The sequence below is a fragment of the Hippocampus bargibanti genome, linkage group LG06, assembly GCF_051943395.1.
Source record: "Hippocampus bargibanti isolate YZ-2025 linkage group LG06, ASM5194339v1, whole genome shotgun sequence".
NCBI lineage: Eukaryota > Metazoa > Chordata > Actinopteri > Syngnathiformes > Syngnathidae > Hippocampus > Hippocampus bargibanti.
The window spans coordinates 18,871,578-18,886,092 of NC_142739.1; the positions used below are offsets into that span (position 1 = coordinate 18,871,578).

The 14,515-nt window shown below is 41.1% G+C and overlaps 1 protein-coding gene across 1 annotated transcript; it reads left to right on the plus strand.

Moving 5' to 3' along the window:
* The first annotated feature begins 1,968 nt into the window (after nt 1-1,968).
* On the plus strand, nt 1,969-14,030 carry gprc6a (G protein-coupled receptor, class C, group 6, member A). Its single transcript, XM_088999310.1, has 6 exons — nt 1,969-2,204; nt 4,616-4,910; nt 5,176-5,979; nt 6,847-7,062; nt 7,336-7,459; nt 10,829-14,030. The coding sequence occupies exons 1-6, from the start codon at nt 2,005-2,007 to the stop codon at nt 11,968-11,970; spliced, it is 2,781 nt and encodes a 926-aa protein (XP_088855436.1). The 5' UTR covers nt 1,969-2,004; the 3' UTR covers nt 11,971-14,030.
* Nucleotides 14,031-14,515: the final 485 nt, after the last annotated feature.

Sequence of the window (14,515 nt, forward strand, 5' to 3'; positions counted from 1 at the left end):
AGCATTTACCTTTGAGCAATATATCAATGTCGCTTTCTCAGATGTATAAAATACCCTAACACAGACCCACACCTTGATAGATGCTGTCTTTGGAATAACGTAACGGTTTGGATGCTTCTTTTCCTCTTTAAAAGAAATAATGTCTACAATTTCCAAAATTGTTACATTTTTGCCTTGTCAGACCACCGAACTCTTTCCACTTTGCATCAGTTTATCTTACATAATCTTGGGCCCAGAGAAACAGGTGTTGTTTCAATTTTTTGGTGATAAAGGCTTTTGTTTTGCAGAGTAGAGTTTTAAGTTACACTTAACATTGGTCTTCTGAAATGTTCCCGAGCCCATGTGGTGATATCCATCACACACGGGTGTTGGTTTTTGAAGCAGGCCAGTTGGTTGGTTTTCGGCTTTGACGCTTGCATGCAGTGATTTGTCCAGTTTCTCTGAACCTAATTCCTAAATTCATATATCCTAAACTGTTCAACTCACACAGTTGTTCACAAAGAGACAAATCTCATCTCATCCTTACTTGCAAATGACTGAGCAATTCAACATTATCCCCAATAATGGCACCACCTGTTCCCAGTTAGCCTCTTCACCTGTGAAATCTTTCCAAAGGCAAATTACATGTTGACATTTTGTGCTTCTTTCTTGAATGAGAGCGTAGCAGTTGTTGTAAAAGCAGCGGTACACAAAGCCGGTCACTAATTTAAGTGCGCCATGGCTCATATCTGCGAATGTGTTGGACACGTGTCTTTTCACGAGACCTGGGATCAATTCAACGTTGTGACTTTGATGGAGAATAAGAAGTTATCGTGTTTAAAAGTGCCGGGCCAACTAAACAACAAACAACAATAGGCCCACAGTCAAAGCGCAGATGGCCACAGTAAATCTGAGTGAAACAGACACGGCAAGGTGACCTGTCGGCTCCATCTAGAAGGTCCGGTCTTGCACAGAATTTCGGGCTTGGGATACTCTTTTATCATCGAAGTTATTTACGGCTTGAACATCCTGCACAAGCGCCAGGTTACAAACTTATCAGTTCATGGAAAAGACAACCAATTAAAATATCTATGTTTTACTGCTTGCAGCTGTTGGTCCTCAGAACGTCCAGAGGCGTGGAATTCTAGAAAACTATGTTTTACTAATGTATCACTGTAATTTACATATACTCTCAATAAATAGCTTGGCAGAGGGGCGCAGAATTCAGACGTATGTCATGATGACTGCGTCTCCTACCGGCAGTGGGGACAATCTTTCTGGTTCAGAGTCTCGGTCCACGATGTCTGACTGTCATATCTCTGACAGACTTCAATTACACTGAAAAGTTGCTTTCTTGTAGATGCCTGTGTTTGCATGAGGTTCCCTCCACAAATCCTGGTCGCTCAAAGGACACTAAATTAAGTCTCTAAATTAGTTAGCAAGACACATAGCTCCCGCTCAGGCCATTCGCTACGTGCACGGAATCTACACCGAACAAGATTGAGTCACTGTAAACTCGATGCAGAGTTCTTACACATTCAGTTGCAGTGTGCCTGCACTAAGTGACCACAATCTGGTAACCAGTGTGTTATGTGGTGTGTGGCCCCCAATTGTTTTTTGTCATGAAATAACGCACTGCATTTGAGTTGCACATGGATACCACCGTGATTTTACACTGTATCAGACTTGGAATCATTAATTTTATTTTAAATGATGGTTTTTAAAGTATGTGATTGGCCAATTTCCATACAGAGTAAACCACTGCACCCGCTAATCATCTAGAGAAAATATGCTTTATGCACAACAAGAAATATGTTGCTGAAACATTGAGTCACATGGCTGTCACATAAGAGTGGGCAGGGCCAATGGAGAGGTAATTAGATCACAGACTTGAGAATGACAAAGCTAGAGGAGTGGTTTTCTTTGCCCCAGCAAAGATGCTTAAAAAGAAATGCATCACTTTGCCTGACGTAAAGTGGTGCAGACGAGCCAGTGAGAGAAGGGAGGGAAGGAGAGGGCATAATTATGGCACAGATTTCAGCGATACTTTATTTGTACGTCAATTTATGTTGCATTATTTTGGGGAAAATTGCCTTGGAATATGATACGAAAGCACCAGAAGGTACAGCCAGAGGACATGTTATCATAGGAGGAATGTTCCCTCTCCATGTAGGTGTTGACAAATATGACAGTTCCTTTGCTCCCCAGTTTCACAAGTGTGTTGGGTAAGTTCAACTTCCGCATAAATCTAATACGGAATAAGGTTTTTCCACCCCGTGTCACTTATGTTATATGCTCCATTGTCTCGGAATGTTCCTTCTGATTCATTTGAATATCCTTTTTAGTTATTTTGCTGAATATGTTTTCCAAGTAAGTGGACAGTTAGTTTGACATTAAAGAGGATTAAAAAGAAAAAAGTCTGCATTGGTTCAGATGCCAGGTTTGTGTGATATATACTACATAAAAGGCAAACCAGGACAATTTTTTAACCATTGATGTGTCTGACTGACAGCTACTACAACCACTGCTAATAATAATGCAATGTTTAAAATAACCCTGACATAGTACAACAACGCAAAGACCAGTACAGTATACAGTATAATAACTTACCTGCTACTAATAATTTCAACTTGCTCGTGTAACTAATTGAGGTGACCAAAATATGATACATCTTTCAATAGGATACAGCACAGTTGTACACCGCTGTTACCTAAAACTACAATTATCAACCTGTTCTTGACACGAGACATCAATGACTGTCAATCAAAACCCTTTTTTAAAGCTTTCTAAAAGCAGGACATTTGGTGGAGCTTTTCAATGGCATCTGTTGTTTTTTAAAATGACATTACCTGTATTCATTCCGATTATAATTGGTCTCATTATAATGTTTACATGGTTGTAATATTGTGATTGTCCGTGTGTGAATATAAACAGCATCTATCCAAGATATGAATACATTTAGACCCACAAAAGAACTTTTTAAAGTCAACTTTTATTTGTTGATGGCATGTGTGAATGTGTCGACCTTGTGAGCGCAGTCACACTCGAGGAGTAGATGCTCAGTGATAGATGAGGAAAGGGAGAATATGACTTCTTCTTCTTCTTTTCCTTTCGGCTGTTCCCTTTAAGGGGTCGCCACAGCGAATCAGTGTCCTCCATTTTAAGAGGTTTGATTGGCATTTTTGTTTTGGCCAAGCTTTTACGTCGGATGCCCTTCCTGACACAAAGATCTGTATTGTGCCACTTAGCAGTTTTTTTTGACAACGATACTAGTGCAGCGTGTTCTACCGGAAACAAATTCCTTGTGTGTTCTACATACTTGGCAATAAAGATGATTCTGATTCTGATTCTGATTCTGATTCTGATTTATCCGGGCTTGGGACCGGCACAATAAGACTTTGTGTCCCCTTGTGGCTACAGAAGAAGCAACTGAGCGAAACTGGATAAAGATTTTCCGCTTTCAAGTCATAATAATAATAATAATAATAATAATAATAATAATAATAATAATAATAATAAGGAGAAGAAGAAGAAATTCTAATAGGGCGGCCTGGTAATTGAGTGGTTAGCCCACCGGCTTCACAGTGCAGAGGTTGTGAGTTCAAGACCCAGTCCGGCCTCCCTGTGTGAAGCTTGCATGTTCTCCTCAGGCCTGCGTCAGCAGTCTGCAATTGCAGTTTGCGATTTGACTAGTTGCTATTGTTAATTCTATTTAAAATGATTCCCCATTCATCTCTGGGTCCTCCGGTTTCCTCCCACGTTCCAAAACATGCATGCCAGGCTGATTGAGCACTCTAAATTGTCTGAGGTGTGAGAGTGACTCTTGTTTGTCTTTGTGTGCCCTACGATTGGCTGGCAACCAATTCAGGGTGTCCCCCGCCGAGTGCCTGAAGACGGTTGGGATAGGCTCCAGCACCCAGGCAGCAAAACTTACAAACAAGAATGAAGTGAAGCTGATTATAGTGAATCTCTGGCAAAACATCTCCAGGGAGAAAACATGGAAATTGCTGAGGTCTGTACGGGATCCAGCCTTCAAACAGTTGTTGACTGCTATTCAAAATTTGCTTGGACACAAATCGGTCGACCCGGTGACTCAGTGGTTCGCGCATTGACTTCACAGTGCAGAAGCGCAAGGTTCGATTCCGGTTGTGGTTTTCTGTGTGGAGTTTCCATGCGTGGGTTTTCTCCAGGTACTCCGTGAGTTCCTCCCACATTCCAAAAGCATTAGATGTAGAATAATTGATCCTTGAAAATAGCCGTTCGGTGTGAGGCTGAGCACACATTTGTTTCTTCTGGATCGGAATCGGAATCGGGATCGGAAAAATGGTTGAATGGCTGGATGGTGGGATATACGGTACACAATTCACAATATAGCTTATATGAAAAAAATACTCATAATAGGACCCTGAAAATTGGGATTTGGTCAGTTGAGTCAACCCTTCACACATTGTTTGAACTTCTGATAAAAGGGTGTTCCAATTAGTCTGGCGATGTCTTTTTGCACCATCATAATACCATTTTGCGGATGTGCAAGTGTACAGGGCCCAGTGGAGAAAAATCCATTGGGGTAAATGTGTGAAAGTGCATAGCGCTGGATTAAAAAATGTTTTGTTTTGTTTTGTTTTTTTGAACGCAGGTTATCAGTGAAGGGTATCGAACTAATGCTGGCTATGATCAATGCAATTGATGTCATGAATAAATCACCTCCCCTGGTGGATCTGGACATTACTCTGGGTTACCGGATGCAAGACTCCTGCAGAGATGTCAGCATGGGTCTAAGAGCCACAGCTGACTTCATCCAGCAGGCAAAGTGTGGAACAGAACACGCAAGCTCTCCATGTGATCAACCAATTGTTGCCATTTTGGGCTCGGCCTTTTCCGAAATGTCAATTGTTGTTGCCAGGCATCTCGCCCTTGACATGATTCCGCAAGTACGTTTGGAGTTTTTCTCAGTTTGATTTATATAGATGTGCGTACTACAACAATGATAGTATACGTATTTTACAGTACGTGAATATTTTTGTTCCGGGAAGATCTTTGTATCCCACAAATGACCTATATGTAACCATGGTTATGTATTGTCCAAAACAACTACAAAAAAAGAGTGGTGGTTAAAGTTAGTCCTCCTCATGTTCTTTTCATATTCAACCTGTTCCCTTTCCCGATGACAACTAACAATGCCCTTCATGTCTGCAGATCAGTTATTCATCAACAGCTGTGATTCTTAGTGACAAGCACCGCTTCCCCAGCTTCATGAGGACAGTTCCTAATGATGAGCACCAGACAGCTGCCATGGTTAACCTCATCAAGCATCATGGCTGGAACTGGGTGGGAATGGTCATCTCGGATGGTGATTACGGTCGTTCGGCACTTGAGCACTTTGCCGATCAAGCCGCGAAAAGCGGAATCTGTTTAGCATTCAAATGCATCCTTCCCAGCACCAGTACGGATCAGGATTTACGCTCTGCCTTGGGAATAGCTGTTCAAACCATCTATAAAAATCCAAAAGCGCAGATCATTGTGTCCTTCTCAAAGACGTCACACATGAAAGACCTTTACCAGGAAATGAGGAATGAGATTCTGGGAAAAGGGCGAAGCATTGATTCCATGAAGAGAGTGTGGTTGGCCAGTGACAGCTGGTCCACCGCAAGCTCGGTGCAAGGAGACCTCAACCTCGCAGATATAGGACATGTCGTGGGCTTCAACTTCAAAACCGTCAAAGTGTCATCCTTCAACGAGTACCTGGACAGGCTGGAGGCCACCGGCTCCAACAACACATGGATTACCGCCTTCCTGCAAGAACTCACCATGCTGACGAATATCAGCCAGCCTTCCGGAAACATTTCACTGGCATCTCAAGTGGTGAAGACCATCAGAGAAAACATAAACCCGGCCACAGTTTTGAGTATCGAATTGGCTGTGGCCGCCATAGCTCAAGCTGTAGCTTCTCTCTGTAGGAGCAGAGATTGTAAAACTCCTGGCAGCCTGCAACCCTGGGAGGTACAGTCAATGTTACTTACCCACTTACATAACTAATATTGAAAGACAACCGTATGCACATCCAGCCATACACACCTTTGAGTGAATGCTAAATTGTGGTGGAGAACAGCTGCTGGGTAAATTTCAATGAGTAAGCTAAGAAGAGATTTTCTGAAGATGTGTCTTGGGGTAAGTACTAATGAAACGGGAAATACAAAGTGTTGGCGATGGCATTGAAACAAGGTCAAATAGTTGAGATGTTTATCGTGCATTAGGGGAAGAGATGAAATACTGTAGGTTTAAGACTCCGGATTAGAACCAGACACGCATCTCGGTATGATTTCCTGGTTCGCCACATCTAAATCTGTGTTTTAAAATAAACAGACTGTCAAGTTGAAGACACACAGGGAATTCGATTCTTTCACGGATAACACTTGTAGTGTATGTGGCTCACATTCATGTTGAAAGAGGAAAAAAACATTTTAACTGGTGTTTGGAATTGTATTTTCTTTCTTAAATACACACACACACGCACACGCACACGCACACACACACGCACACACACACGCACACACACACACACACACACACACACACACACACACACACACACACACACACACACACACACACACACACACATAAGTAAAGAAGTATGAAGGTAAACATACAGTATGTTTTCTTAAAATGTGTCTGAATGTGATCCCCTTTTTAAATTTCAACTGCATATGTAGAAAATGGAGGTTTGGACAAAATCATATTGTACGATGGAAAAGCCGACACCAAAAACAGGTGCAATATTGTGGTGTGAAAAAAAATCAGATTGTTACAGGAAGACTATATCTTCAAGACAAAAGTTGTTAATACTCAGGTTTTATTTTTTTGCAGGTATTGGAAGTGCTTCGTAGTCATGCATTTGATTCTCATGGGAAGAAATACACATTTGACAACCAAGGTGACATCAACCAAGGTTATGATGTTGTCCTATGGAGGTCAATTGAAGGGAAAATTGATGTTCAGGACATTGTTGCCGAGTACAGCCCACAAGTCAACACCTTCACCCTAACAGACAGCAACTCCACGGGTCGTTTTCAAGACTTGCAGGTGACCCCCCCCCCCCCCCCCCACCTGCATCACATCTCACCTCGCTACCTCCATATCACTTTGTAGACACAAACATAGTGCATGCTTACTGAATCTATTGGTCACATTTATTATAATACACAACCTTTCATGTACTGGTCACATTTATTGCAACACTCAAATTTTCACCTAAGAAGCCTGTCTTGGTGAAATCTTTCTGATTACCTAATGACGTTGACACAGCGCTGGTGAAGAATAAAAAATGCCAATATGATTTTTTTCCTTGCTTTACAGAAAATAGTCTCAAAATGTTCCAATAGCTGCATGCCTGGTGAGTTCAAGAAAACATCGGAGGGGCTACACACTTGTTGTTATGAGTGCATCAACTGTACCGAGAATTACTACTCCAATGACACAGGCAAGTAATTAGCCTGTGGGCACAGACATGCTGCACACAAGGCATCTTTCCACTTTCATGTGCCAAGACAAAGTAACATTAATTACCCTTCAGTCAGGCAAGGCACACAATTAAGCACCTTGTGAGTCAAGCTTCACTTGGTCTGTGAAAAGCAAAGGCGTAAATATGTTATAAAATAGTTAAGTCATGTATTCCAAATGAATAAATAAATACATAAATAAATAAATCGTAAACGAACAAGCAAATAAATAAATACATAATAATGATGCTATTAATAATAGCAATAATAATAATAATAATCAATGGTGCATTTAGATATGATCATTTGTCTTTATTTTATGATCAATGTCATTAGTATCAACCTGAAAATCCAAACACCGTTTGCTTTATTTAGTGTAGTTTCTTTCTTTTTTTATCCCTTTAAATGTATTTTGTCTATCTAGCTAGCTGGCTATCTAGCTATCTATTAGCTATCTATCTAGCTAGCTATTAGCTATATAGCTAGCTATCTATTAGCTATATAGCTAGCTATCTATTAACTATCTAGCTAGCTAGCTATTGGCTATCTATTAGCTAGCTAGCTAGCTTTCGATCTATTTGAGTTATTCCGGGTTGAGTGAACACTGGCGCGTGTGGCTGCCGCTGGTCACCCACATAAAAACTTGAGAGTTTTGAAAAGGTGCTTATGAATGAAATTTCTTCTTCTTCTTCTTCTTATTATTATTATTATTATTATTATTATTATTATTATTATTATTATTATTATTATTATTATTATTATTATTAAGAAAAAGACTAATTGGAGCCATATGGAGTTCTCTCCTTGAATGAAAGAGGACAAATATTAAGATGTCTTTTCTTTAAACTACAGTGGGGCCCCTGGCTTACGAACTTAATTGGTTCCCAGACAGAGTGTGTAAGGCGAAGTGAATTAATTTCCCATAGGAAACTATTAAAATGAGAATAATCCATTCCCAGGTCTCCATAAAATATAATTTTAAATTAAATAAGCCTTAAAGGACAACCAAATTCACTTTTTTGTTTCTTAACTTCTTTTCCTTTCGGCTTTTCCCTACAAGTGGTCGCCACAGCAAATCAGTGCCCTCCATCTTCAGAGGTTTGATCTGCATGTTTGTTTTGGCCAAGCTTTTACGTCGGATGCCCTTCCTGACACAACCGTCTGTATTTATCCGGGCTTGGGACCAGCACAAAAAGACTTATGTCCCTTTGTGGCTACAGAACAAGCAACTCGCTCTGTAAAATGATCCCAAAAATGGTCATTGGCACAGCAACATTCAAAAAAGCAAAAACTATACTCATCATTTGATGACAATGCCCTGATCATAATAATAATAATAATAATAATAATAATAATAATAATAATAATAATACGTCTGAGTAATGTAGTTTATTCCATACATTGTAAGAATGAAAATTGTAAAGAGCAGTACATTGGGGAGACTCAACAAATTCTCAAAAAAAGACTTTATCAACATCGCAGGGATAATATAAGTGGACCTCAATCGGCAGTACATTTGCACCTATAAGCTAGCAACCACTCATTTGACGACAATGAGGTTAAAATCTTAGCGAAAGAACATAGATGGTTTGAAAGGGGGGTAAAAGAAGTGATTCTTATAAAACAACAAAATCCTTCATTAAACCGGTCTGGTGGGGTGAGGTTCAATTTGGATCGTTCATACAATAGCCTGCTTAGGCAAAACAGGTTAGGCAACTTTCGTAATGCTGATGAGGGTCGTTATGGTGATGAGGTGATACAGGTGGGAGTGAGGGTAATAGGCCAGCCATTAGTCAGGAATGTAGGAACAATCAGTGGGGCCACAGGGAGGGGTCCCCTGCCCCCACCCAACCTGAGAGTAGGGACCTATCATAGCTGTGTCCGGCGCCACCATGTCTGGACATTAGGGATATATAAATGGGGCCGATACGACCAGTCAGACTTTAGTTCGCTGACGAAGCCTCTTGGATAGGAGGCGAAACGTCCGAAACCTTCACTTTTGTACAGATGACGGCTGAAGAAACCTTCTCATCGACGTGCACACAATGAACAGATTATTACTTCTGAGTATATTTTCTGACACGGACCAAGACAAACTAACTATTGGGATGCTTTTGATGCTTACATTAGCTTGAGTGCTAAGTAAACATGTTTTGAATGCTGTGGTAGGTTTGGAGGTCTTTGGCAGGAAGCAGCTTGGTTGCATTAGCGAGCTACTAGCATGCTTTTCATGCAAAGCAATCGTTTCTCATTTTCCAAACCTAATTTGGGTGTGACGATGTTATTTGTGCTTCATTGTTATCAGCGTTTCAGGTGTTTGATGCTCCTTCTCGAGGCTCCTGACCCTATTGTGCAGTGCAAGTGATTGCCGTCTGCCATTCCAAGTTGAAGTTCGGGTTAGAGCAAACACGCACGCACGTGATTTCAACAAAATGTCAGAATGTCGCATTTCAAACAACTTTGTGATAATACCAATAACATGAATGGTTTTCCGTTCCTCATGATTGGTAAAAATCCAGCCAAACGATCTGAATGAAAGTCAACTTGCCAGGTCCAGAGGCGAAGTTACTGCTAGCTAGCCTGCACACTGCTCATTAGCTTGTCTGCTTGCATTCTGCTGTCTCTCACAGAAGTATATTGATACTAACGTTAGCATGGGGCTTGTCAAAGTGCCACTGATATTCAAGTGTTTCATTCATGGTATTGCTTCATTGCAAATTAGAATCACGGCAGAACTTTTTCTCTCCACAAAGGCGAATCCTTCTGTCCATTCAACCTGAAGGGTACGACACTCGTATTTTTTTTACTCGTCAGGCTTATTATTTAAAAGGGGGCGTTTACCTGTTTCGACATTAACGGCCATCGGTCAGTATCATCTAATCAAAATTCCACCAACTGCTGCCTAAACAGGAAATTAACAGCGAAAAAGCGATAATATCAGAATCAGAATCATCTTTATTGCCAAGTATGTAGAACACACAAGGAATTTGTTTCCGGTAGAACACGCTGCACTAGTATCGTCGTCAAAAAAAACTGATAAAGTGGCACTATACAGTTCCATTTTGGCTACTGTTGATGTATTTAGTATGTATTTAGTTTTATCAGCGAGCCAGATGCAATCATCAAAAGAACCATATATGGCTCGCGAGCCATAGGTTCACGACCCCTGGGTTAGAGGGTCAGAGCGGGCAATTTGTGCTCTTGAAAGAGCAGTCACAAATTACTTGCAAGGTGGAACTCGAACAGGTTCATACACAATTGTCTACAAATTGTCTCCATCCTTTTCATTGTCTTAAACGAACCGCTTGCATTCATTAGGTTCTCATGGGCGTCCCTCTTCCTTCTTGCAGATATGGACGAATGTATGAGCTGTGATAAAAACAGCCAGTGGTCTCCTCAGGGAAGCGCCACATGCTTGCCGAAAACTGTTATCTTCTTCAAGTGGCAGGACCGCTTCGCCCTGGCGCTCCTGTCGTTCTCGGGTCTGGGCATCCTGCTGGTTCTGTTGGTGTCGGCACTGTTTCTCCATAAGCGAGACACCCCTGTGGTGAGAGCCGCCGGAGGACCCCTGACTCAGGTCATCTTGTACTCTTTAGTTGTAAGTTTCATCAGTGTGGTGCTGTTTGTTGGCCAGCCTCGCTCGCTCCAGTGTAAAGCGCGACAAGTACTCTTTGGTATCAGCTTCACAGTGTGCGTATCCTGCATCCTGGTCAAATCACTCAAGATCCTTCTGGCATTCCAATTGAATATCGACATGCAGGGAGCACTGCGGAAAGATTACCAGTCCTACTTAATTGTCATTGCCTGTGTAGCATTACAGGTTATTGTTTGCATCTGCTGGCTGGTCCTCAAGAGCCCTTACAAACATGTTGTTTCGCAACCCCAAACGATGTTGGAATACTGTGATGAAGGATCAAATTTGGCCTTTGGCGTGATGCTGGGCTATATCGCACTTTTGGCTTTTGTTTGTTTTGTGTGCGCCTTCGTGGGCCGTAAATTACCACAGCGCTACAATGAGGCCAAATTCATCACCTTCAGCATGCTGCTGTACCTCACCTCCTGGATGATTTTCATCCCCATCTACATCACCACTGATGGAGTGTACCTTCCGGCGGTGGAAATGGTGGTCATTCTCATCTCCAACTACGGCATCTTAGGCTGTCATTTTCTCCCAAAGTGCTACATCATTCTTTTTCGGAAAGCCCAAAACACCAGCAGCGCTTTCAGGGAAAAGCTGTATCAGTATACCATCAAAAGTACAGATTCGTTTTCCGTGTCTGGGAATTCTATGTCAGAGAAACATTTTAGCAATAAGGAGAGTATCGGACATTCTTTGTCCTGTTCTACTGAAAAGGACTTTGTCAAACGTGCTGCGGAGAAAAACTACTGCAACAGAGCTACTTTCAAAGTTTCGTACAGGGGGCAAAATAAAGTCAGCGATCGACACAGTTCCTTCAAAAGAAGCACCAGCTTACCGGCTTTCCCAGACTAAAGAAAAACAAAAACAGTAGTTGTTGCAGTACCTCTGTCTTCACGAACAGCTGTAATTCATGACAAACAGCAATCTGCAGCCAAGTATCTAAGCTTGATCCATTTTATAGGTTGGAACTTGACCGTGGGCCATTTGCTTCAATTTCCACCAAAGATTTCAATTGGATTAATATCCAGACCACTTGCAGCCCATGATGTTGACCTTATATGTCTTTATCCAATGAATGATTTCAGTTGTTGCTTGGTGGCTTGATGCAATCTCCGCTTGATCATCCCCAAACATCCATTCAATTGATGGAATAAGAAAAGTGTCCAAAACTTGAACGTCAAGTTGTACTTTGATTGAAGACGTAATGACACCCAACCCCTTATAATCAATGACTGTGGAAATGTGCACGTTTTATTCCGACAGTCATCTTCATAAATCTCCTTGGAACACCAAACAAATGTTTTAGTGCCATCAGAATCACTTTTCTATATCATCCACTGTACTGAAATTTTCTTTTCCTTAGCCTACTATACATGTTTTTTTTCTGTTTACATTTATTGTTGATGGGTTTTGTTGAGCTTTCTCTGGATGTGAATCCCATTTCCTTTCATTAATTTTTTTATTTTTTATTTATTTATTTTTTTTTTTGGGGGGGGGGGGGGGGCTGACGCGTTGACGTTTACTTCACTCCACGAGGGTGCTTGCCTTTGACACGCTTACCCGGTTGTTTGTACTTGTTTTGGATTTTGGGCAACATTGCGTGATGGCTAACCTTTAAGAAGTTTGGTAATCCTGCCCTTTGTTTTGAAATGAAGCAGGAATCATGTTTATCCACTTGGTGCAACAGCTTTGTACTCACTTCTATTTAACTGCAGACTCACAAGCAGTTCCAACCTGATGTAGTTGTTAGTTTTGGCAATGGAAATTTACAGGTTGATGACTTTTTTTTTCTTTAGAATTGAATGATTCCATAGTATTTTGGCGTTACTCGCTACTAAATTTAATTTTGATTTATTTAGTGTGTATTTGAAGCCAGAACATTGCCATTTGAAATTACTTTAGATGTGAACAGTTGTCTGCCTAAACACATTCTGTGGTTGACTGGAGAAAAAGAAAATGGATGGCTATATTTCCAGTGCCCAATAAGCTTTGAAACACAAGAATACCGGGTCATGAAGCGCCAGTCTTGTGGTTCTCAAAAGTGATTTGGATGAAGTAACCACAATCCTGAATACCTTTGACAAAAACGTTGACATTGACTGGCATTCAGGAATGTGGACAAGCTAAGTACCTGTACTGAAGTCTTCATTGCAGCGTAACGAGATCCTGTTCGCACGAAATGCATAGTTGTCTGATTAACAGGCTGGCACAACTTTAAAAACACCCGGTAATGCAAAGGGACCATTATAAAGAAACTATTTTAGCTATTACAACAATAATGGAGTCCAGTTGAAAGAGGGTCAGTCGTTGTGCTGGTGGCGTGGGTAAAGAGCGGCTCAACAGTACAGAATTGTACTGAGTGAATCCTGCTTGCTTCCTTTATGAACCTCAGATTTTGTAATTCATCAAACTTCTGACTTCAGAGATAAGTGGCGATCTCTTTGTATTTCAACTGGGGAGGCTACATTTTCATGGTGTACTCTTACAAAATCACGAACAACTTCAAGAAACCATCGTGTACTGTAAAAGTGGGATGTGTCCAATATCTGGAACCCATTACATTAAGGAGTGTAACGAGATACTGTAAATGTAGTTGCTCTGTTTACTTCCTGTTGTTTCTGCCAGGGCATTCTTTGCAATTTGTGGGTGAATAGTTTGTTGCACAACAGATGCCCACACAGCAGGTGGGCATCGATGAAACTGTACAATTTTGGTGCAGATCCAAATTAGGGTCATTGGTCTACGCTCAGTGTTCATTGAAATAATGCAAAAGTTCATTCAACATCCCAAAGAGTGGCTGCCTTTCCAGCAGCTCATGTATTTCTTTTTTTACTTTCATTCCTTTCATCACTTTGCTGCTGTGAAATGTAAATTTCTCCACTGTGAAACTAATAAAGGCAAATCCAATCCAATCCAATCCAAACAACTACAAAGCAATGTGTTTTCCAGGTGGAATGCTCCCAAAACGAGCAAACCTATTTTTCACCATGAACAAAATTTAAATCAAGTATGCCCACACCTGTCATAACATTTGTTCAAATAAATGAAACACGTGCTTGAAATCCTCGTTTCACGTGAAAAAAAATGATGAAGGAAGGATTAAGGGATATGTGTGCAATATTTTGGGTTTTTGAAGGACATCCTTTTCGGCATCTATGCGTCAGGGCATGCCATGTTTAAACCTTTGTTTCTTTTTGGATGTGTGCAAGTGATTTAATCTTTTCACCTAATTGTGTCCATCAAGGCCACTGAGGCATTTCCCACAGTAAGGAAATCAGATTAAAAGATGAATTAATTCAAAAGATAACTGGTGTCAGAGCAAGAACAGAAAAGCCTCAGGTGCGGCATGTCATCACGTTTCACGCACACAGAAAAGCCTCAACTGCAAACTTGTCAG

What these genes read in the sequence shown, in the direction of transcription:
- gprc6a (XM_088999310.1), top strand. Translation starts at nt 2,005, where the DNA reads ATGGCACAGATTTCAGCGATACTTTATTTGTACGTCAATTTATGTTGC. An exon ending in GTCGTTTTCAAGACTTGCAG is followed by an intron (nt 7,063 to 7,335) that starts GTGACCCCCCCC and finishes CTTGCTTTACAG; the next exon opens with AAAATAGTCTCAAAATGTTC. An exon ending in TTACTACTCCAATGACACAG is followed by an intron (nt 7,460 to 10,828) that starts GCAAGTAATTAG and finishes TCCTTCTTGCAG; the next exon opens with ATATGGACGAATGTATGAGC.